The sequence below is a fragment of the Prionailurus bengalensis genome, chromosome D1 (genome assembly GCF_016509475.1).
Source record: "Prionailurus bengalensis isolate Pbe53 chromosome D1, Fcat_Pben_1.1_paternal_pri, whole genome shotgun sequence".
Lineage (NCBI taxonomy): Eukaryota > Metazoa > Chordata > Mammalia > Carnivora > Felidae > Prionailurus > Prionailurus bengalensis.
In genome coordinates this window covers 105,881,053-105,905,182 of record NC_057346.1, presented here as the reverse complement: position 1 = coordinate 105,905,182, position 24,130 = coordinate 105,881,053, and the positions used below count along the sequence as shown (strand labels likewise).

Genomic DNA, 24,130 nt, shown 5'->3' with positions numbered 1-24,130 from the left:
TATGGCGGAAGTGGCTGTGCGTGTGACGCCAGCGGCGGGGGGGGGCGGGACCTGGGGCCGAGAGCGGTTCGCGCGCTTCGGGCCTAGTCCGGACTCGCCGCCGCCGCCGCCATATTCCCGGTAACGGGGGCGCGCGGCCGGGGGCCGGCTGGGCCGGAAGAGGGCTCGGGGCCAGCGCTGAAACTGGGAGGGGGTCGGTTGAGTTTGGGGCAGCCGGAGTCGGCGGGCGGAGGGAGGCGCGGGCCTTTGAGGGAGGAGGCCGAGGGCGCGGGGCCGAGTCTGTGGGGAGGGAGCGGGGCGGGCCTAGCCGGGGGCGAGGACTGGGCCTGGGTGGGGAGCGAAGGCGGCTGGAGCTCCGCGACCCGCAGGGACGCAAGCCGGGGCCGCTCTGGGGCCTAGGCAGGTGCGGCGGGCTGGGGCAGCGGGCTTCGCCGCGGTCGTTCTTCGCAGCGCCGTCCCAGGGCCCCTAGGAGCAGAGGCCTGGACTTTCCCGTCGCGCCGCGGGCAGCTGCGGCGCAACTCGGGTCGGGCCCGAGGGTGATGGGCAGCGAGCCCCGCGAGCCCCGGCGGCCTGGGAGAGCGAGGGGCGGCGCGAGGCCGGGGGCGGGGCGGAGCGGGTGGGACCGAGCTTGGGCTGCCGGGATGCTGCGTCTCTGGAGACGGGAGGTTGGCAACCATTGCTCTCCTCCCAGCCCGGGACCCTCACGCCTTCTAACTCTTGCCTGTTCCAGGATACCGCAGTGGCATCTTTCTTACTTGGTCGGTTCTCCGGGCTCGCGATCTTCCTTCCGGAGCCATGTCAGAAGGAGTGGACTTGATTGATATATATGCTGACGAGGAGTTCAATCAGGTGAGGGGTCATCGGGAGCATTGGATTTTCCTGGATCAGCTGAGGAATCACTTTCCCCAAACTTGCGGTGGTTCCAGGCTATGGCAGTCTTTGCTAGGCCTGAACATCCCTCTGTAGGGTCTAAAATGTTTCCTCCATCAGAGACTTTCGAGACTTCTGACCGGTCCGCTTTATGTTAATTTTAAGCCTCCAGGCTTACTTTTACAAGCTTTGGTTTAAGAGCAAATAAAAATCAGGTTTAATAGAATGGGGATCAACCTGTGGAACTTGCTCCCCCAGGAGGCCAGAGTTGGGTGCCAGTCTGCTCAGAGACTGAGCACACTTAAAAACCAGAATTATGTTTGCTGTAGTATTCGTGAAGACAGTGTTCATACCCGTTCCTTTGTGACTCTCTCAAACGGCAGCTGGAGAAACGTAGTCTCCTCCTCCAGGAGGCAGTGCAAAAGCACACTATAAAAGATACTTGAACAATTAGTTGACGCTCCATTCCGACTGTGCTGGGCTTTACTTCTTCCTGTAAGTAGTTTGACTCCAGTCTTCAGCGGTGTGTAGGCATTTTGGTGTAATAAATTTTATTTTATTGATGAATCTCATTGTTTTGAGGGAAAACCAGTTAAAAAGCAGGTATAGACCTGTGGATTTGTTGATCTCTTTATGTTACGTCAAGGAACATTACATGGTGATTTCCCTTGAAACAGTAATATATTGAGGTCAAGCTCAAGAATGTTCTGAAGTCTCTTTTTATTCTACTTTTTTGATAAATTCTACCAAACATTCATTCATTTATTTATTTAGAGGGCGTGCTAGTGGGGGAGAGGGGCAGAGGGAGGGAGAGAGGGAGAGAGAGAGAGAGAGAGAGAAAGGGGGAGAATCTTAAGCAGGCTCCACATTCAGCACAGAGCCTGAAGTGGGGCTTGATCCCATGACCGTGGGATCATGACCTGAGCCAAAATCAGGAGTCAGTCACTCAACCAACTGAGCCACCCAGGCACCTCTCAAAGTCTCTTTTCAAAACTTAGTAGTAGCTTGCCTGGGTTGTTTTCAGCACCATTTTACTTGAGGAAACTTGTTCTTTCATTGGTGTCTTTCAATGCATACACACAAGAACCTGGAAAGAGGGTAAAAAGTAGAGACTAGGGAAGGAGAGTGCCCTGGTTGGACCCTGACTTTTATACAAGGCAACAGAAGAGGTTCTGTACACTTGGCAAAAGTTTGCATTAAAGAAAAAAAAAAGTTAACACGTTATGCCATTTTAACATGGAGACGTTAAAATACAAAAGTAGAGAGAATAGTATAATGATCTTGTACCCATCATACAGCTTCGTCAGTTATGCTCTTTAATAGTCATTTTCCCACGTCTCCTCAGGTATACTGGAGTCATCTACATGTTGACCTAAATACATGAAAAAAATTTTTAAGCTCCAACAAGTTAAATAATTATGGCTGAATAGAAAGGTTCAGTATATCAGTTTAGTTACAACCATTGTTTTCCTGAGTTTTCCATATTACTTTGAATCAGACCTTTACTGTTCTTTACAAGTTATGGGTGGTTTTCATTTTTTTGTTTTGTTTTTAGTACATGATAGGAAGGATAGTTATTAATAAAAACCCTTCCCCCCCCCCCTTAATTTTCTTCTCTATAGGTAGATAACCATGCTGCTGAATCAGTTTGAGAAATGAGCAGAACAGGATAGGTTTAGTCACATTTGGTCTTAGAAAATGGAATTTCAGAATTTGTTAAGCAGTATAACTTATAGGGTATAATCAAGGCACAGACCTTATCCAGTGGTCGCTGCCGTGTCTTTGGCCTCAACAATTTGTTCTCCTGTGTCTTTAGTTAAAAAAGACCCGGGGTGCCTGGGTGGCTCGGTCAGTTGAGCGTCCGACTTCAGCTCAGGTCATGATCTTGCGGTTCGTGAGTTCGAGCCCCACGTCAGACTCTGTGCTGACAGCTTGGAGCCTGGAGCCTGTTTCCAATTCTGTGTCTCCCTCTCTCTCTGACCCTCCCCCGTTCATGCTCTGTCTCTCTCTGTCTCAAAAATAAATAAACGGTTAAAAAAAAAAAAAAAAAAGACTTGTTTATGGGTGTAAGGCCAAAGATGGTGTGTGGAATCTAGTAGACGTTTGTATCAAATAGACAATAATTAATGCTTGGCAAGTTGGAAGAAGTACAGATTTTGAATATCATGGCCATTTATGGAAGGTCCAGGGAGGAGTGCTCCTCTCATGAGTAAATTTTTGGTGAAGCCGGTTTTAGTGTAATTGGGAGGCTGCTAAAGAAATGATTAAGGTTTTGTTTGGCAAGCATTGTAAAAAGCAAGGTTAGACTGAAGGCAGCCAGTACAGATTGTGTTTTAGAATGTTTTAAGAATATTAAGGATTCATCCCAAGCTCAAGAACCCATTCTCAAGAACCTTGTCACATGGTACTCTGGTCCCCAGGCAAAATGAACAGTTTCTAGATGGAACCCTGTGGTGCTGACTCCCTGATCCCCTGTAACGTGCTATAAAAGCCTCTTTTTGCCGAACTGCTTTACTCCTGTCACATCGGGAGTCTTGAAATTCACAGCTGCTCTCTTGGGCTGGGAGGTACTCTGGAAAAGTGAGTGAGAGCTGCCGCTTTGCTGAGTGTTTCTCTCTGTTCCTTGTGCTAAGCAAGGTGCTTTGCACACTACCCAGTTCTCTTTGCTATTTCCATCAAGTATTTATTGAGCAATTTCTGTTTGCCAGGCACTGTGTCAAGACCAGTGAGGGAATGGGGAACAAATGGATCCCTGTGTTCAAAAGACGTTCCATTCCTGGTGGTTGAGGGCAGTGGATAGTGGCAAGGAAGGCAGGCATGAGGTGAGGACTGGAGACAGTCGTCATAAAGCCAAAAACTTTGAGCTTTAGTTACAATTAAAAGGAACATTGAGTAGGTTGCTTTGAGAAAAATAAATGCTAACCTTTCTTCTCTCAGATATCAGGAAAAGGGGGTTGGAGGGTAGAAACATTGAACATACAGGTGGAGAGGTTCTTCCTTAAATTCAGAATCATGCAAGTTGTTTTTTATCTAAAGAGCTTCTTGAGACCGTCACAGTTCTTCCTATACGATTAAACACAAAATTCTTCCTGATATAATCAGTTTTAAATACGAATACATACTTTTTAATCTCCCTGGAACTAAACCTTTGGCATCAGTGCACATAAAACATTGTATTTTTCCCTTAATTTGTAGAATTAGATTTTGCTTTAACCTAATTCAACACTGAGTAAATCGCCAGCTCATTTGGTAATCAGAAAAACTTCAAGGCCTTATCTGTTTTTCTCTTACCAGCTCAAGAACTTAAAATGAATTGGTGTTGCCAGTAGACTTAAATTCAGACACAACTTGATACGTTGTTTCTTCAACAGACTCCTCCACAGGCCTGTTCTGTGCATCAGAACAGTTCCCAGGTTCTATGGCCCAGGGAAACCATTTGAATCTTGTGACAGTTTTGGATTCATTGAATCCTTTTGTGCTTCTTAAAGTGGTAAGGTAATCATGTACAAGGTTTTTCAGGATTTGAGTCTTACTGTGTTCTCTAAGGGTCCCTAAAAGAGTAGATTGTTTGCCTAGGCTTGCGGTATGGGAGGTTTCCTGGTCACGTATGTGATCTCTGAGCTGGCCCAAATCTGCACGCTAGTTCACTACCCAAGTATCAGTGGTGATTTTTGTATTACAACTTTTAGATTCGCATCTCTGAATCACAGATAGTGCCGGAAGGAATCCTAATTTGGTTCCACTGAGTATCCAAGATGGTGTGTTTCTTTATTCCCTTTAAGTTCCATTTCAAAATCCTCGATTTAAATTAAGAAGTGGGGTGCTTGGGTGGCTCAGTCCGTTAAGCTCCCAACTTTGACTCAGGTCGTGATCTCACGGTTCGTGAGTTGGGGTCCCACGTCAGGCTGTCTGCTGTGAGAGTGGAGCCCGCTTCGAATCCTCTGCCCCTCCCCTGCACACACTCTCTCTCTCCTTCTCAAAAATAAAGAAACACTCAGTAAATAAAGAAATGAATTTTTTTATTTCTGGTGTGGACTATTGCTCTCTAAGGATTAGAACGTTGAAGAGGCTCAAGCGGTTTCCATCTTCTTCCTTTGAACCACAAGGGTGTATCCCCATACTTAGTACAGGAATAAGGAAATAAATGATTTTGTTTAGAGTTGCAATTCCTGAGACATAATAGCTGTGAAGTATTCTACGCACATTGTGTTTGTCAAGTTTTTAGCCCTTCGCTGTACTCCCCTTATTATCCCCCCTGTGCTCTCCAGTGTTAGCTTCTCTTCCTGTTCTTTACATACTCTTTATGGAAGATCCTTACTTATAAATTGACTATCTAGAACAGTCTTTTTGTGCTTATTTATCTCATTAATTCCTTTTCTTACTTACAAGTCACCTCCAAAAAGGTCTGTCTTGGGGTGCCACAGTTAAGCATCCAACTCTTGGTTTCAGCTCAGGTCATGATCTCACAGTTCATGAGATCCAGCCCAGAGCCCAGCTCTGTCAGCGCAGAGCCTGCTTAATTCTCTCTCTCTCTCTCTCTCTCTCTCTCTCTACCCCTCTCCCGCTCGCGTGTGCTCTCTCTCTCTCAAAATGAATAAACTTTAATTTTTTTTTCAGTATTCTTTATTTTTGAGAGGCAGAGAGAGAGCGCATGTGGGGGAGGGGCAGAGAGAGAGGGAGAGACAGAATCAGAAGCAGGCTCCAGGCTCTGAGCTGTCAGCACAGAGCCCGATGCGGGGCCCGAACTCACGAACCGTGAGATCATGACCTGAGCCAAAGCCGGATGCTCAACCGACTGAGCCATCCAGGAGCCCCTGAATAAATAAACTTAAAAAAAAAAAAGGTTATTCTCTTTTGCCATCCTATTTCTGATGTTTTAGCAAGTGTATACGCTCCTCTTATAGGGGTTTTTAGGGTATTTGTAATATTTGGAATTATTTACATGCCTCAGGGAGTAGAACCCTTTCCCCCTTCACTACCAGAACAGTCCAGTAATGCTATTTTTGTGTGCACGTTCTTCCATTGTTCTTCAGATGAACTGAGGAACTAGAAAATTGTTTCCAGAACTTTGTGATGGTATATAGGTCTAGGAAAGAATCTTGTAGTGAGTCTCCTCTCTAGTCTCATTTTAGAATCTGCAGTTGTTATGATGGAATTGAACAGAGAAAGTTACTGGAACTTCCTATCCTGAGTTACATCATAGGAAGTGCTCTCCTTCAGAGAAGTAGACAAGTTACCTAACGTAGGTTCTTCTTTGTTTCCTTTTTAAAAACACAGCAATGACATGATGAGCTGTAGTTCCCCTAAAACACTTTGAACTTCTGTCATGTTGGCAGCAGCATCTTTAGCATGGTCGGGATGTTTTAGAACGTTATCTGAGAAAACACTGATCCTTAAAAAGAGCTCTCTGAGATAACATTGCAAAATCTGAAACGTTGAGGTCACTTGGCAGTAGTTCTTGTGGTTTTAGGATTGGGGGTATATAGTGTTAACTTAGGCTGCTATAACAAAATACCAAACAGTGCTTATAAACAACAGAAATGTATCTCCCTGTTCTGGAAACTGGAAGACTAAAATCAGGTTTGGGTTCTGGTGAGGGCCCTCTTCTGGGTGCAGAATGCCAGCAGGCTGAGCAGAGATACAAAGCAGGCATGCTTTCTCTTGGCTTTTATATGGGTACTAATCCTTTTCATGAGGGTTCTCCCTCAAAACCTCATTTAATTTCGGTTATCTCCCAAAGGCCCCTCCTCCTAATACCATCACACTGGGGAAGAGGGTTTCAGCATATGCACTTTAGAGGGGCCACAGGCATTCAGTCCATAACAGCAATAGATCACATACACACAAAGTATATTTCACGTGTCTTTCAGAGTACGTGTCCACATTGTAAATGCTAACCGTGACACAGTTAGGGCCATGGGGGCTTGGCCTGTTTTCTGCCCTTCTATTTTATTTTAAAAAAAAAATTTTTTTTTTAACGTTTATTTTATTTTTGAGACAGAGACAGAGCATGAACGGGGGAGGGTCAGAGAGAGGGAGACACAGAATCTGAAACAGGCTCCAGGCTCTGAGCTGTCAGCACAGAGCCCGACGCAGGGCTCGAACTCACGGACTGCGAGATCATGACCTGAGCCGAAGTCGGCCGCTTAACCGACTGAGCCACCCAGGCGCCCCTCTGCCCTTCTATTTTAGAGAACTTCACTGTTTTTGTGTATCGTTGAATGTCTTTGGTGTTCCTCCCAAAAATCTCTCATATAAGTGTCATAGTAATGTATTGGACCTGCATTGTCATTTGAGAAATAGTAAGGGAAAATCTCCCAGAGTTATTCCTCCCCCCACCCCTTTTTTTTTTTAAAGTTTCTTTGGTGGTTAGTAGAAAGACGGGATTGTGGACTGAGTTTCAGGGCCTCTCTAAATCGTTTGTGTAAATGTAAAAGTTTAAACAAGTAACTCCCAATTCTTTTTTGCGTTCTGGTTTCCACTTTCATATGCTTTTTCCTTCTAAATGAATATACTGTCTTTCTGATTAAATAGAGTAGTAAGTTTTGTGTAACTCATGATTGTGGAAGCAGCATGAGATGGTGAAAGTAAGTTTTCATTGCTGTGTCTTAGATGTGGCCTTTAGAAGCTGACCTCTTTGGTAGCGGTAGCAGGTGCATCTTTATGCATTCTTAGTTTGCTTGTTTAATCACCATGACTTTTTGATTCTCACAGCTGGCTGAAGCTGGAAACGTCGCAGACTACTAACAGGGTCTTAGAAGAAAAACCTACAGAAGCATAATTCAATGAAATGGTTTTAAGTGAAATATTATTCTTAAAAGGAAATTATTCTTACCTAGTTTCCTGGAGTAGGACAAAGAAGTTTTACACGTTGTTTCTTGAAGTATTTGACCATGGATTCTAAGTGAACTAGAATGAAATAGAATGAACCCAGTGGAAGGTCTGCAAACCCACCTTTGTCAACCCCTCATCTCTTAGGACCCGGAGTTCAACAATACAGATCAGATTGACCTGTATGATGACGTGTTGACAGCCACCTCACAGCCCTCAGATGACAGAAGCAGCAGCACTGAGCCACCTCCCCCTGTTCGCCAGGAGCCGTCTCCCAAGCCCAATAACAAGAGCCCTGCAATCCTGTACACGTACAGTGGCCTGCGTAATAGGCGAGCTGCTGTCTATGTGGGCAGCTTCTCCTGGGTGAGCATGGGGAACCAAAAAGGCCCATGGGTAGGCTGGAGGGAGAGCACTGGGAGGTGATGGCATTTTCAAAAACCACTGTTGCACTGTTTTGTGCTCTGATGGGGTTGGATTTCTTTTTCCTGGGATCAGGTTGGATTGATCTCTGAAAGAGAACTATCCTGAGGACGTACTGGTGCCGAAGAAAGCAATGATTAAGTGGGTAGTTGCTTTTTCTGCCATCTTGTTAATGCCCCTGACCCTGGGGCTTTATGTCCAGTAGGGTCATCTGTGGGATGAGATTTCAGAATGAGCACCTTGAACTCTTGGTGGTCATTAGACGGTCCTTTGATAACGATGGGTGACAGGGATCAAAGACCTTGATAGTTCTAGTATACTTGGGGTAGGTGCTGATTGTTGTTCTGCAAAAGTTCTTGTATAACATGTTTTGGGACTGGTAGAGGGAGAGCCCAAATTAGAAAATGAACATACTCCTGATAGTGGTCAAACTGTAGCCTGTCAGCTCTGTAATTAAAGCTGCTAATAATCAGTGTTTGAACCGATGACCAGCCAGTCCAAATGGCAGTCAAAGTTAAAATAGGTTTTAATCTTCTTAATCTCAAAAGACGGGGATTGGGGAGGGGGTGGGAAGTTTTGGGATTCTGTATGGATGAGGATAATAAGAAAAGCCTGCACTAATTGAAATGTTGATGGGCTTTAGGGTTTCTCTGGGAGGTCGTGGTTGTGACTAGAATCCTAGGTTTGGTGAAGGGGTTTGGGACATTCTAGGTGGGGCGGGGGTGTAGCTGTTGACATTTCTTCCTTTTCCATCTTGCCGGCCCCAGTGGACTACAGACCAGCAGCTGATCCAGGTTATTCGCTCTATAGGAGTCTATGATGTGGTGGAGTTGAAATTTGCAGAGAATCGAGCAAATGGCCAGTCCAAAGGGTGAGGTCTGGATTTGAGAAGCCCCTTTTAGCTTGTCGCCGTTAGGATAACAGATCTACACTGTATTTGGACCCTGGATTTTAATCCCTCCTACCCCTGGCCAGGATCATTTCCTTGGTTTTGGCACACTGCTGTAGAATGGGGACCTAGCTGCAGTGTAACAATGTCCATCCATTGAGGGGCGAAGAAAGCTGATTTCTAATTCCAAATAAATAGGAAGATTAAAGGGTGACACCTTTTTATCAAGGGTGGTTTTGTATATGTTATATTAGCAAGAAATCTTTCTTTTGCTTTACCAATTTTCACTAAAAGCGGAAGAGTGTTTCTTTGTCCCTCTCTTGTTCGGCTAGTAGATCTCACTCGTTTTCAATTTTTCTTCCCCAAGGTATGCTGAGGTGGTGGTAGCCTCTGAAAATTCTGTCCACAAATTGTTGGAACTCCTGCCAGGAAAAGTTCTTAATGGAGAAAAAGTGGACGTGAGGCCGGCCACCCGGCAGAACCTGTCACAGTTTGAGGCACAGGCTCGGAAACGTGAGTGCGTCCGAGTCCCAAGAGGGGGTACGTGGAGACCATCTGTCTGAAGGGGGGCAAGTTTGTGGGGTTGTTTGCTGTGTTGTGGGCTCTGCCTACAGTGTGGGGCGCGGGGGTGGGTGGTGGGGGTTATGGGTGGTGGCGCGGTCAGTTAGCAGACCCAAACTTGAGGCTGTGTACAAGAAAGAACACTGTGCTGAGAGGTAGGTTCAAGTTATAGTTTGGTTCTGCCACTAACTCATTGTGTGACCTTGGGCAAGTCACTTTACTGCTTAGGACCTCTTCCCTTCTCTGAAGTAGATACGTGATGTTTAAAGTTCCTGTCAACTCTAAATTACGTGTTTCTATCTAAAAAATCAGTGTATGCGCTTAATTGTAACCTGTGCCCTCTATTAATTAACAAGCAGCAGCCACCCTAATGTGTTGGTAATAGGTATAAAAGATGGCTATAATCTTGTCATAAACCTATATTGGAAGGGTGCTCTGTAAGGAATCAACCAAAAGGAGGGCTGGAAGATAAGAATTTCACAGTGTTTTTCTAGCATTGTCTGGGGGAGAGGGTGCCCTTTCGGTGACCAGGTATTTTAGTCTGCTTGGCAGATCCTTCCCACTAATAAAGCTGCATCATATTTACTACCGTAGCTTGATGATGGTATCACTTAAGTTCACCTTGCTCCCTTTGTTCTGATTCTGTACTCACCAAGCCACCTTCTGATACTAATTTGGTTTCCCAACTAGGCTCTCCTACTGGGAAGAGAATGCGCTGACCAGCCGACACAAGTATTCCGGTCTGCTTGGCAGTTATATTTCTCATTGTAAATTAATAAATTGGCATTCTGGTTTATGAATCAGTCTCTTGTGAGTTTGGTTAGCGTGAATCAGTTTCCTAGGGTACAATCACCCCTGGATGTACTGTTAAAAATCGAGTTTCTGAACCTGCGAAACCTGAGGACCAGACCTTGGATTGTCCTGACCTCACCAGGTGCAGCCACCCTGCAAGGCCCTGCCTGAAGCCGCCAACTGGCTTTACTTTTCTTTTCTGACAGCGGGGGTGGTGGGGGAGGGGGACAGACTCACCGCCTACGTTCTGTCATTTCTTAGGTCCTGCTCTCAAGATAGCGCCTTGTATTGATTGATTGAAGGTGAAAATCTGGCTACTTGTCTCTTGCACAGGAAAAACTGTTCTTTTAACTAGTTTGAGAGCCTAGATGGGTGTAGTGTGAGCTCCCATTGCTCTGGGTTAAAAGGCACACACTTTTCTTCCTTGACAACTTGAATTTTCAAGTTTCTGTTTCAGAGCCTTTATGTAATTCAACCCTCTTCTGACTTTCCTAAGATGCATAAATTGACAGTCGCATTAGGGATAACATTCCTACCTCCACCTGGCTGCTTACTCAGTGTTCCCATTCTTTGCTGAAATAATGGTAGTGACTGAGTGGTGGTGGTCTGCTCTGTCATGTTGACAGACTTGGGCTCTGTTAAGTCACTGAGTACAGCTGGTGGACTTCCTCCGCATAAAAATGGTTGCTGCTCTTGGGATTGTAGCCATAGATACAAAACAGAACCCGTGCAGAAGTGGGAACAGTAACCGAGAAGATGACGAACTTTCAGAGGATCACACGAGCTAATACCTCTTTCTTCGATTTGAGAGAACTCAGGGAAGAGACAAGTTGCCGTGTGTTTGAGGCATGAAAAGCACAAGTGTGCCGTGACAGGCACTGGTGATACACTACGGTGAAGAAAGCTCGGTGGTTGCTGGGTGATGGACCCCCTCCCCCTGTGTTTGAACCTGGAGTTGTGTCTACCAGCAAGTGTTAGTTTACGGAGCGCTCTCCTTTCTGTCCACATTTGACTGCTAATGGCATCTCTGCCTCCCGGCAAGACCTTTAAGGCCGTGTGATCGTGTTCTTCTGTTCAATTCCACACTAACCAGGCTTGGAGTCGACTGTTAAATTGGGAGAGTGAACAAGTTTAACTGGGTGACTTGACAGTTTACAACCCCATTCCCAGCTGCATACAAGCACGTTTGAGTCCCTGTTGTGCACAACACCATACCAAGGTGCTATGGTGATGTTCCCTGGTAGGCTGCCCTGTGGGGTACAGTGTTTGGGCCACTGAAATATAGTGGGAGTTCCCCAGGTGTGAGGCTTGTTTTTCACTAAGCTTTTACTAGGAGTCCCTGCTCTCGGCTGTGTGCCTTCTGCTCGTTCTGTGGGCACATCTTATCTTGACTTACCTCCCATTTTCTCCCTACCTCTCAACTTGACCTCCAAGGCTTCTGTGGTATATGTCTGTTCCCCGTCCCAGTGGCTAGTTTTAGTATATGGTTGGAAGAAATATGTCCCCTGCCCTCCCTTCTCTTTTCCCAAATCCCCTGGCCATAGTGCCACGGTAAAGAGAATTTCGAGTGTATGTTAGCACATTAGTCTAAGATCAACTAGTACTGGTCGAAGGAGAAGGGCCCTGGGATTTCATGTCTGCTTGAATCCAGCTGAACAGTAATGAACATACTTGAACAGGTCATTTTCTTGGGGGTTAATTAGGATCCTGCATTTAGAAATTGAAAGCAAATCTGAGGATAAATTAAGTGTAGAGCACTGAGAGTTCTGGATAAAGAGCATTCTCTGACAAACAGAATTAGAGTGATAGTGCTGGCTGGGTTTATGACTTAACTCGCTTGCCTTTTTTTCTGAGGCCAAAGAAAAGGGAGCCGATGATTTCGTCTTCTTTCTCAGCTACCTGTCGCCTTCCTCAGTGTGGTGTCAGAGGACTCTTGCTGAAGGAGGAGCTGGTCCCGTGGGTACGTGTAAAGCCTGGGCAGTAATGTTAGTTCTGTTTTGCTTCATAGGAATACCTCCACGGGCCCATTCCCGGGATTCTAGTGATTCTGCTGATGGACGGGCCACACCCTCTGAGAACCTTGTGCCCTCATCTGCCCGTGTGGATAAGCCCCCCAGTGTGCTGCCCTACTTCAATCGCCCTCCTTCAGCCCTCCCCCTGATGGGTCTGCCCCCACCCCCAATTCCACCGCCACCCCCTCTCTCCTCAAGCTTTGGGGTCCCTCCTCCTCCTCCTGGCATCCACTACCAGCATCTCATGCCCCCTCCTCCTCGATTACCTCCTCATCTGGCTGTACCTCCCCCTGGGGCCATCCCACCTGCCCTTCACCTCAATCCAGCCTTCTTCCCCCCACCAAATGCTACAGTGGGGCCTCCACCAGATACTTACATGAAGGCCTCAGCACCCTATAACCACCATGGCAGGTAAGGACTATCTTGTTCCTTTCTGATCTGAGCCAGGTATAGTAGGGTAGACCATGTGTTAAGCATTTTGTTCTCCCTGAGGAAGTAAGTCAGCGTGAATTCTTGTGTTTTCCCTTGTGGAAACTCTGTTGCCACAGTGTTGAGTCCTGGGAAGTAGTTAACCGTCTGTTAGGTAACGTTTTTTATTTGGTGTTTTGGTTGCATCTTAGTCTCTTGACCCAAACCATGCCTTTCACATCCCTTTGTAAGGAGCTTGATTAAATTGAGCACCATAAGTGGCTATTAGGGATGCTGGGAATGCCTAGTGCTATTGGGTCATGCCAAAATTAGAAAAGAACACGATGTCAGTCCTGTCCTTGAAGAGAATGTGAACACATAAAATATGAACAGGGTGAGAACCACTTAAGACGTTATATAGGAGAGCATGATTAAGTGACATCGTACTGTAGGGTATGGTAAAGATAATAAGGGGTGTGGGCAATCAGAAATGTTCTTTCTGTGCAGCCGAGATTCGGGCCCTCCGCCCTCCACAGTGAGCGAAGCAGAATTTGAAGAGATCATGAAGCGAAATAGAGCGATTTCCAGCAGTGCCATTTCCAAAGCGGTATCTGGAGCCAGTGCAGGTAACTCACCCTTACCTTTGCTGTCTTCTCCTTACCTTTGGTTTTCCCAGGTTTTGTCATTTCCATTGGCAGGAAGTTCCGTAAGATAAAGTTGGAGCACTGTTAGAGTCTCAAAAGTGGCACATTTTGAGAAGCAGTATATATAACCTGATTTTGTGGCTTTGCAGAAGCTCCACTGGTGTTATTTATTGAACCTGTACCTACACCTGCCCCATGAAAACAAACTTCGTGCCTAGGTCATAAATGACTAATAATACCTCATTATAGTATTTGTTGTAGAATGAAATTCCTGGCCTCGTGGAGATCTCAGTGGTTGATCAGGGGATCTGGTGTCTGCAGTGCCAAGTGTAGACCCTGGGTTTTTAGGACTGATACCCCAATTAGATGTGGTTTGTTATGGAATCTCATTATATCCAGGGGTGTTGGCAGAACTGGTGGCCTCCACGTAGCCTATCCTAGAAATAAGGAGGTCTGTTGGGTGTCATCGTAAGACATGATATGCCCTAATGGCTGACTTTGGCCCTGCTGTCAGCAATCAGTGGGCAGAACCAGAAGCTGTGACTCTGAGAGCCCCGGGCATGGAATCTTCGGTTCTTTATAGAGTTCTGGTCTGAGTTTCACGTTATGATATTAGTCATATTCACTTCCTTCTTGTGAGTTTCCCATGTTGACGTAAATGTAGACCGTCAGGTCTCCTAAGAAATGGGTTAACAGTAAATATTGTCTGTTTTCCGTAATTTCTCATCTCTGGCTGCCAAATTTGAATCCACAGAGTAGGTTAAACACAGGAAATATAATATAATATGTATATATATTATATATGTTATATATTGTATACATTATATATGTATTATATATATAATCCACAGAGTAGGTTAAAGACAGGAAATATAAAAAATATAATATATATATAAATATATATATTATATTTTTTATTTCCTTTTTTTTTTTCCTCCCCAAAACATTCATTGACATCTGAATGATTTTTAAATTAGAAAGTAATCAGTGCTCATTGTAACTAAAGTCAGATATATACAGAGGAGTATAAGGGAAATAATCATTGTTCTTCCTTATCAACTCCTTCACTTTGAGATGATCAATAACTGAATCTCTATCTCCCTCCCTTTTTGTTGTTCTCATTCCAGTCATTCAAACCACAAATACTTATTGAATGCCTACAAAATAAGCAAAAATTCCCCACCCCGGTAGAGTTGACAGCCTGGTGTGCCTGGACCTCTACAGAATCACAGTTCCTCCTCAGCTTCCGTTCTGTTCTTACTGCCTTGCACAGAGGAAGCTACCAGTCCTCCTCATTGGACCCCTGTCTGGTTTCATGCTTCCCTTGCATTGTCTTCGGTCTGTAATGCACTTAACTTAGCTTGGGAAAGCATCGTGCAAGTACCCAGCCCGTGACCACTATCCCTGAGCCAGGCATTGCTCATATTTGGGGAATGAAGGGGCTGGTTCTTGACGGCAGCGTAACTTAAAAATGTATACGCACACACACTACGTGTAGAAGTGTTAGGTACACGTTACACGCATGTGTACACACATCTGATTATAGATTTAAAATAATTCAGACTTAGAAATGTGCATTGTTAATAAATGAAAGTCCTCTATACAAGGACTACCACCAAGACCATCTACAATTTAGTGTCAGATTTTTTTTCTGTGCGTATAGGACAGCATACATGTAATTTTTATTTTTACAAAAATGGAATACTGTTTTGCAACTTTTTAAAAATTAATACATCCTGGACATCAATATGTACTAATACCTAACATTTATTGAGCCCTTACTGTGTGCCTGGCACTGTGCTAAGCGCTTTATGTGGATTACTCTGTTTACCTACAGATTTATCTTATGCTTTTTAACGGTTACGTAGTGTTCTATGAAACCAATGTCCCATAATTCATATAGCCAGACCCTACTGAAGTCATGTCTAGTTTGACAAAATAATGCCGAAACATACGTTGTTAAGCATACATACTTGTGAAGAGAAGTAGAACGTTTTTAGAATTGCTGGGTCGAAAAGTATGCACGTTGTTTATTTTAACGGATATCGTCCAGTCGCCCTCAGACAACCACGCACCAGTTTGTACATCCACTAGCAACATCTGAGAACGTCAGTCTGATTCCAGACCATTGGAATATAGGTGCCATCCAGCTTTATACCTGCCACTTCTGCCTCGTCCATTTTACCATGGTTCTGTGGGACAGCTAGTTACTCTTGATTTGTGTCCTCCTGAGTTCTCCTTTTGGTCCCGATAGTCTACTGCCTCTGCTCATCGTTGGCCTTTCCCATCCGTCTCCCCTGTCAGGGGATTACAGTGACGCGATTGAGACGCTGCTCACAGCCATTGCTGTTATCAAACAGTCCCGGGTCGCCAATGATGAGCGTTGCCGTGTCCTCATCTCCTCTCTTAAGGACTGTCTTCATGGCATTGAAGCCAAGTCCTACAGTGTGGGTGCCAGCGGGAGCTCGTCCAGGTGAGTTGTTGGTTGCTTCCGCGGCCTCCCAGCCCTGAGTAGCACTCTTCCAGGGATTGGCAGGGGGAGGAAAAGAGCCCAGGGGGTCTGGAAAGGCCCTGGCTGAAAGAGCAGATCTAGCCCTGTAACGTCTTTAAGGGGAAGGAGTTAGTCAAACACCCGTGTTGACAAATGACGTGATGTCTGGAACCTGTGTTGGGTGAGGCAGTGGGCTATTTAGGAATAAAGATAGACTGGCATAGTTAAGAACGTGGGCTTTGAAGCCATACGTGCTTGGATTTGAATCTCAGTTCTGCTTCTAAGTACCTGTGTGACTTTGAGTATGGAAGTCACTCGGCTTTCCAAACCTCATTTTTCTCATTTTTAAAAAGGGGACAACAGTAGTACTTATCGTACCGACCTGTCGTAAAGATGAGGTGAGAGAAGCATGTAAAGCTCTTAGCACTGTGCCTGATACATTAGTAAGATCTCAACAAACTTGACTGTTACTGTTTCCCCAAAAAAAGACGAGTCCTCAAAGAGCTAAATCCTCAGACATTGGGCCCAAACTAGAAAAGTGGTTCAGACAAATACCAGAAGACACCGAAACACAACACTCTTGGAAGGCGTGTGGTAGGTCCTCCGAGTGAGGCTGAAGGATCTTTCTAATAGGAAAAGACATCGATCCCGAGAGAGGTCACCTAGCCGGTCCCGGGAGAGCAGCAGGAGGCATCGGGACCTGCTTCATAACGAAGATCGACATGATGATTATTTCCAAGAAAGGAACCGGGAGCATGAGCGGCACCGGGATAGAGAGCGGGACCGGCACCACTGAGAAAGGTGGGACGAGGCCCTGTTCCTGGCTGCGGGACACCTTGTGTGAAAGGAAAAATACTTACGGCAAAGATTTTGCTCTCTCTCTTTAAAGCAAATAAAGGGGAAGGGAGGACTTTTGACTTAGGTAACCGGAAGTTGAGGAGGGCAGATTTGGGGCTCGTTTGGAGAAGACTCACCCTGAAATGGACCTGAGATTGTGCTGGTTTTGTCTGTGTCTTGTCTGCCTTAGGCTCGTACCTGAGAGACAGCATGGCGTCTGGGCTGAGAGCACAGTGTCTGCAGGCTGTATTACTTTGTTGTTGTTGTTTTTAAGTTTATTTATTTATTTTGAGAGAGAGAGGGAGAGAGAGAATCCCAAACAGGCTACACACTTGGTGGAGAGCCACGCATGGGGCTTGAGATCTCCCGAACCGTGAGATCATGACCCGAGCCGAAACCAAGAGTCGGACGTTTTACAGGACGCTTAACCAATTGAGCCACCTAGGCACCCCTGTGGGCCTTATTACTTTGTTCTTCAGTTTCCTCATTTGGGAATGAAGATAATAAAAACAGCTGTCTCCCCGAATTGTTGAATTCAGTGAGACAGTCCATGTAGAGCATTTAGCGCTCATAGGACTTGTCACATACCAAGTTCTCAATAGACGATAGCCACTTCTGTTGTCACCCCACCAAACTTGCAAGTAAGAAATCAGGAGAACTGACCAAGACAAAAAGTAAGACCATTGCCTTCTTGTTAGTTTTCAAAAGGCATAGCATTAATGATTTTAAGAATTAATATCTATTAAAAAGATTTTGAAACTCAGGATACTTTAGTCAGAGGAGAAGGCTGATCTAAAAAAAATCATATTTAATGTAATAGTGTGGAGGATACTTCAATGGAAGGATACATTTGTTTTGGGGGGAAAAAATCTCATTGACAGTCCTATGTGGGTTTTTTTTTTTTTTTTGGTTTTTTTGTTTTGGTTTTTTTGTTTTTTTCCAAAGCAAAAGCAGAAGAGTGGTAGGGGGAACTTTTTAACTCAGGTAATGGAGAAGTTGAGTAAGGGTAGGCTGGATCCAGGGGCTCCAGCTGTGCCCTCAGGACTTCATCCCTCCACATGTCTCAACCCTGCTTTTTCTCGGTCTTCATTCTCAGACAGACCTTGGGGGATGGGGGCAGGGGCCCCATAGTTCCCAGTTATGTCCTACCAGCTTAGTAATCCCAACTGAAAGAATACTTCCAATGAAGATTGTTTCTAGTCTATAAGCAAGCAGGAGTGATTGTTGATTCTGTTTCCATGGAGACCTTTAGCGGTAGTCTACACTCTGGCTGGGATGGTGGTCTGTTAATGGTTCCCCGGAGGCTACTGAGTGACCCAGGTGACCGGGCGGGGGGGGCTCTTTTCAACATTGTGGTTTCACGTCAAGTGTGTTACGAAGGTGTCCCGGGGTTTTTTTGCCAGTTTGGTTGGTCTGAAGTAACAGGGTGAGGAGGGGTGAGGCTTAGGAATGGTTCTGTCGTGTCTGAGGGGTGGCTGGATGGATGACTGGATGAAGAAGGGGAAAGAAAGCCTCCCGCTACCTGAGAGTGCCTATGCTTCACACGCAATGGTGGGACTGTAGACAGAAACTGTGGTGTTAGGCCTGCTGACAACCTGCTAACAAGAAAGTTCTGTTACGTGGTGCCGCCTTCTACTTTGTTGTTTGGCATTATCTGCCATTAATTTAAGCAGTTAGAGCTGGAAATTCTTTTCTGTCATCTTTTGTAGGAGACGAATAAGTGGGAAAATGAAAAGTGAAACTTTTTAACTGCTTCCCTTCTTTTTTAGTTTTATTTTTGAGAGGTGGGAGAGGGGCAGAGAGAGGATCTGAAGCAGGCTCTGCACTGACAGCAGAGAGCCCGATGTGGGGCTTGAACTCATGAACGATGAGATCAGGACCTGAGCCAAAGTCAGGCAGTTAACCTACTGAGCCACCCAGGCGCCCCTCCTTCTCTGTTCTTAAACCACTTATTTATTCCACAAAATTTTAGAGTGCTTGAGATCACTGAAATCTAAGGTAGTCCACATAAAATCAACAGTTAGGCTGTGGGTTCCAGATACTTCTTTCTAGATTTTGCAACAGGTTGAGTTTGAGAAGGTGCCCATATATCTTCCAGAAAAACAGACTTGAGGGGAGGTGGAGCTGCTAATAGCCCTTGGCTAATTTGGCCTCAGAGTGGGCAGGAGAGCTAGGCATTGGGGTAGACCTTTGTCCCTGTCTCACCCTTCGGTGGCAGCGGCAGCATCTCCCTTCTCTTGTTTGAGCTAGCACAGTTGCTAGTGTTGCTGTGGGTCCAGTGTCCCCCCTTCCCCAATCCTGCTGCTCACAGTGTAGGTCCTTCAGAGTGGGGACTAGGAGAACAGTGACGAGGGAGGCACTTGTCAGTGCAGAGCACGGATTGTAGTCTCTGGGGCTACATTCAGTTCAGCAGTTAGAACATGTCCCTGCATGTCACCATTCCTGGTGGCTTTGCTTTTCACAGCCTTTTGATAGAGAACTTGTGAGATCCACTGATAATTAGTACTTTGGGGACTGAACATCTGAACCTGAGACTATAGCTGTCCTTTTGCTTCATTTCTCCCACCTGTAAAATGGGACTGTTTCTTCCATTAGGAGGGTGATTCCATTTGGATAACTGAAGAATCCCTTAACCCAGTACCCAGAAAAGTCATTTGGCCTGTGCAGGCCTATGACAAGACAAGGAAAAGGAACTCTGCGACGGGTTTCCCAGTTCCCCATTTTTTACCCCTTAGATACGTTGGTTATTCCCTCCGAATAACTAGTCCAAAGAACTGATTGAGACACCCCAAAAATGTCAGTTTCTCACATCCTCATCCTAAGGACTCTTCGTTCTATCTGCAGTCGCCAAGTTGTGACGTAGGAGATCTCATGCTGGGGAGATGTACATGGGTCCATATATCTGGAGAACCTCGCAGGTTCTATGTACAACACCTTTTAGTTCGAAAAGAATAGTGTTTATATCGTATAGACAGGTGTTTCCTGAAAGCAAAAGGTGTCTTCTGTCTAGAGGCAGCAATTGAACAGCAACCTTTTTTCTCCATCCTTCCTCAGGATGGACACCAGCACTGGGGCACGAAGTCTGATTGGCCCACTTTGGCTTCTGCCCACATCCAAACATTACCAGCAGATGTAACCGTAACCTCTAAGAATTGGGTGCTACAGTTTACGTCTCCTGATGTACTAGTTATGCTTCATGTTTTGCTTTGTAGGGACAGTTCCCAAATTACATCTCTTTTGGGGTATACAGGTGTATGCTTTGGAATTTGAGGATATTCTTAGGTAATCTGTGGCTTTGGCTTCAACTTCCTGTAGTTCTTGGCTATTGGCTCATTATTTGGGGATATTATCCTATTTAAGATGGTCATTCTCACCTCGTTCCCATCCTCCTGGTCCAGTGAAAACTAAACATTGTGTTCAGTTTTGATCCGATGCAGAGATTCAGAAACCCCACTGGTGAGAAATGGAGAAGGCACTGAGGGCTTCAGTTTTCCCATATAGAAAATGAGACAGACATCTGCCAGCACAGGTATTTAGAGAAACCGGAAAACAGGCTTCTGTAACAGATTCTGAAGATCCCAAGCCGAAATAGTGCCATTTCAGAATGTAGAAGGATCAGGTAGCTTGTGGATGTGTTTTTCTCGGATAGCTCCTCTAGGTCACAGAAGTGCATACATAAAGAGTGAGCATTTGTGTGGAGGCTGTGTTGCTGGTTTGGCCATTAGTAGACATCCTAAGCCCAAATTTAATCTCCCTTTTTCCTGTTAGTGGTTAATTTTGTCTTATATGGTCAGATTGATCCAGCTACCTCTCACCCCACCCCCACCCCCCCCACCCCCCTGCTTACTGGTACTGCAGCATTGGAACAGAGTTGAACGTACTAGGGACCTTGTAAGTTTGGTAGCGATGTGGCAAGTAGCTTAGCAGTACCTTACTGTTGGGCAGAAGTTCTTACTTGTGCTTTTGGGTTTCTTGGATGGTAACTGCCGATTCTTTTACTTCCATTCCTTGCTTTCTGTTGGGGCCTGGCCAGATCACTCTTGCTTGGTATTAGGATGCTTCTTGGTCCCTCACTCAGAGCTGTCATCTGGGTAAAGACTTAAAATCCCTTTAGTACAGCTTAGAACATCCCTGGCTCTTTGCACGTGTGCCTCCACAAGTGTTCTCGTAGACACTGGAGTCTGTTTTAAACGGGGCTTCTTTAAAAGAAAAGTATAGGAGTCTCCTGTGTAAGTACAAGCTCCCTGACAGGGCCTCCTGGGTGTTTGGAGTCGTAGATTTGGTCGTGTACCTGCTTGTTTTCTTAACCCTTGTGCCTCCCGTTTCCAGATGTTTACCCCTCTCCTTAAGGTAAGCTAGGACTTGCTCAAAATAGATTTTCTGAAACAGGCTTTAAACTCCCCATATTCCCTTAGAGCAGCTTTTCTTGAAATGTTGGAGTTTCCGTACTTTTCCAGCCAAAGCCTACTTTCCAATCAAACTGCTTTGAGAGCTCTTTTCATTGTCTGTTTCCCCCTAACCTCAAAGTGAGATGCCCCTGCTTTCTCTTTCTGCTCACCGTAGCTCCTGCAGCCTCTCCCTCGCTGCTCACAGTGCCGGACGCCCCCGGACAGTCTTGCTTGCTTGCTTTCACCCTCCCAGGCTTGCGGTCCGTGTATATGCGCTACTTCGTATGTGGTAACTTGAGAAAAATGCCAGTGTCATTCATAGAAGCCCATCATTCGGAAAGTAACCTCTAACTTGCGTTTTCTTTCTTTTCTTCTGATGTTCTCATTGCAGGAGTCTGGTTGGAAGCAAATGTTTTTTTAATGGACTTGCATCTCCTCACCTTGATCAGGACTAAAGGACGGAGGCCACTCCACCCCTCCCCCTTCCTCCAAGCCCCTAACCCCCTTCAGACACCCAGGGAATACCCTCTGCCCTACAGGATTGAAGGTTGCCTGGCGGCCCTCCCAATCCCACACCTCCTGTTTGTCAGGGGAACGAACCTAAAGACTTCGTGTGGTTGGGAGGGGTGGCAGACAGGAAGAAAACATGTCCAGGCCCCTGGTCTCCATAGAGAATGGTGCTCTGTCCGAGGAAACGTAGGAGTTTCTGGTTCTCCAGGAGTGGTTCAGTGGTGAGGTTGGCGGGAAGGCTCTCTTCCCAAAGAAGATGGATCCTCCCTGCAGGATCTGGGAGAGGGACTGGGTGCGCCAAAATCCGCCCGGGGTCCTGCCCTCAGCACTAGGTTTGATGGGGCCAAGAGGGTCCAAACCCCTTGCTAACATACCACTTCTTTGTTTAACTCCTTTACCCTCCCAGCCCTTTGAGAGGGACCCTGAGAACAGAAATTCCCTTATGAGAAGCCTCTCCTGTTCTTGCGTTTCCCTCTTACATATTGACGGTTGGTTTCCCTGACCTCCCAGAGGGCCGAACCTTTCCGGCCCCCTGCCGCCCAGCCGCCTCAGTGGACCTGCCCCTCCTGAGCAGAGAAGGCCCCTGAGGTCGCTTTCTGCCGGGGAGCCGGCAGCGCCACTTACCACCCTCTGCTGCTTCGTGCTTGGTCGCCTCTTGCAATAACCAGCTGTACTAGGTGTTCCCTTTCCTGGGGCTTTTCCATTTCACACGTGGAGCCCCTCCCCCAAGAAGGCTGCTTCCTTGTTTTAGAGGAAGATACTGCCACTGGGAGATGGGGACATCGGACCTCAGCAACGAAGAACCCTTGTGAAGTACCAGGAGGAGTGGGAGAGGAGGCAAGCTGGGCAAGAGAGAGCCTACTTCCATAGGCTTTTCTGTTTTCAGGTTCGATGTGAGCAGGGGCTTACATCCTCCAGGTACATACCTTTACTTACCGTGGGATAACCTGGCACTGGTAGGCAGGTAAAGTCACAAATGTGGTGTCTTGCCACCTTTTGACTGTTGACTTAATAGCTCCCCTCGCTCTACGTGGAGGCACTTCCTGCCTCTAATGGGGAGCAAGGAAGAAGTGGAGCCTGACTTGAATGAGTTCAGCTCACAGTTCTAAGGACCACCACTCTGGGGGCCGTTTTCTACACAGGCAAATGGAATTGCTTTTCCCATAACATCTAAGTTGTGATGTGGTTGCTGCTGAAGGAAGAAGCGGCAACGGGGTCCTGTGGTACCCATGGGGCGATGGGTGCTGTTTCTGCCTGCATTTACAGGGCATGTGACATCCGACACGAGAAGAGACGTGGCGTGTGAGATGAGACTTGGCATGTGAGACGTAGGGTCACTGGAGACCCTTCTGGCTCAGAGGGGAGAGACTGAGTGGGACTGAACCCTTCCTCTGTTCCCTGCACGTTTCTGACATAGCCCTCAATCAGTCAGTGAGGGGTCCCCCCAGGGTTGGAGAGGCACATTCCCTTGGGACAGAGGCTACAGGTTTGTAGCTTTTTTCCCCCTGTCCCCCAACCCCATCCCCACCTCCACTTCAGAACACGGCCCCCCGCCCAACTGGCCAAGTGTTAAGTGATGTGCTTATCCTCAAGAGCAGCTCCGGGTGTCTTTTTAAAATGTAGAGAAAACCAAGTAAGGTGACAGTTTAAGGAAGAAAATATATAGAATACCAGAAAAGCCGTTTACCCGGAGAATTTTTTTCTCCCCACTTTTGTTTTGTTTTTACTCAATGACACAAATTTTAGTTTTATTTCCTGATAGCAAAAGGAAAAAAAAAAAAAAAAAAAACAACCCAGCCCTCAAAAAAGCCAAGGCCCCGTCCCCCTGTTGTCGGTGATTTGTTTGTCTTTCTGATAGGTTGAAAATTGTGTAATAAACTTGATGACGCTGTCAATCTTTTATACTGCATTGTATTTTTTTCCTTTTGTAACAAAATATTTTTAAATAATAAATGGGGTGTGAGCTGTTTTATGGATTCTGCATTGAATAGATTTGTTGAGGTGTCTGGGACGTGGGCATGGGCTGATGGAGAGTCTGTGGGATGGTAGCGGAACCCTGAGCCCTCGGCTGGAATCGCCTGGCGGGCACCCGGGCGCCTGTGGTGCACCGAGGAGGCCTCTAGTGCAAACCTTTGGAAGTGCCCCCCTTGAGGCTTAGCCTTCTTCCTTAGCCATCTAACTTAGGGAAAGAAACATTCCAAGTCCTTTATCCTTTAAGATTCATGCTCAGAGTAAGGAGAATGTTCTGATGTTCTCACGCTCAGGAAGGGAAGATTCCTCTGCCCGGACTTAGGAAGTGTGCTCGCAGTGCCTGCTTCCACCGTCTGTTTACCTGGCTGTTGACAGCAGCATAGCCTGTCTCCTCTGAGCTGAGAACAGCTATTCTGCCTTCCACACAGGGGTGTCTTAAGAATCAGAGATAACGTGAACGTGTTTTGGAAACTGGATTGCTGTCTAAACGTCGGGAAGTACA

General features: G+C 46.1%; 1 protein-coding gene across 6 annotated transcripts; it reads left to right on the top strand.

The window, feature by feature from the left end:
- The first annotated feature begins 2 nt into the window (after window positions 1-2).
- Window positions 3-23,633, top strand: CPSF7 (cleavage and polyadenylation specific factor 7). 6 transcript variants are annotated; one of them, XM_043581317.1, is made up of 10 exons: window positions 3-120; window positions 732-850; window positions 7,850-8,068; window positions 8,893-8,996; window positions 9,382-9,527; window positions 12,376-12,790; window positions 13,295-13,413; window positions 15,736-15,904; window positions 16,556-16,723; window positions 21,539-23,633. In XM_043581317.1, exons 2-9 carry the CDS (start codon window positions 797-799, stop codon window positions 16,716-16,718), a joined length of 1,389 nt encoding a protein of 462 aa, XP_043437252.1. In that variant the 5' UTR covers window positions 3-120; window positions 732-796; the 3' UTR covers window positions 16,719-16,723; window positions 21,539-23,633. The 6 variants fall into 6 exon arrangements, with proteins under 6 accessions (XP_043437252.1, XP_043437249.1, XP_043437251.1 ...); XM_043581314.1 differs by having other exon boundaries at window positions 9,382-9,554; XM_043581316.1 differs by having other exon boundaries at window positions 71-193.
- Window positions 23,634-24,130: the final 497 nt, after the last annotated feature.

Bases quoted from the DNA above. Each gene is read 5' to 3' on its own strand.
- CPSF7 (XM_043581314.1), top strand. From the start codon at position 797: ATGTCAGAAGGAGTGGACTTGATTGATATATATGCTGACGAGGAGTTC. The intron at 8,069-8,892 runs GTGAGCATGGGG...TGCCGGCCCCAG, and splicing joins ATGTGGGCAGCTTCTCCTGG to TGGACTACAGACCAGCAGCT. The intron at 15,905-16,555 runs GTGAGTTGTTGG...TCTTTCTAATAG, and splicing joins GCCAGCGGGAGCTCGTCCAG to GAAAAGACATCGATCCCGAG.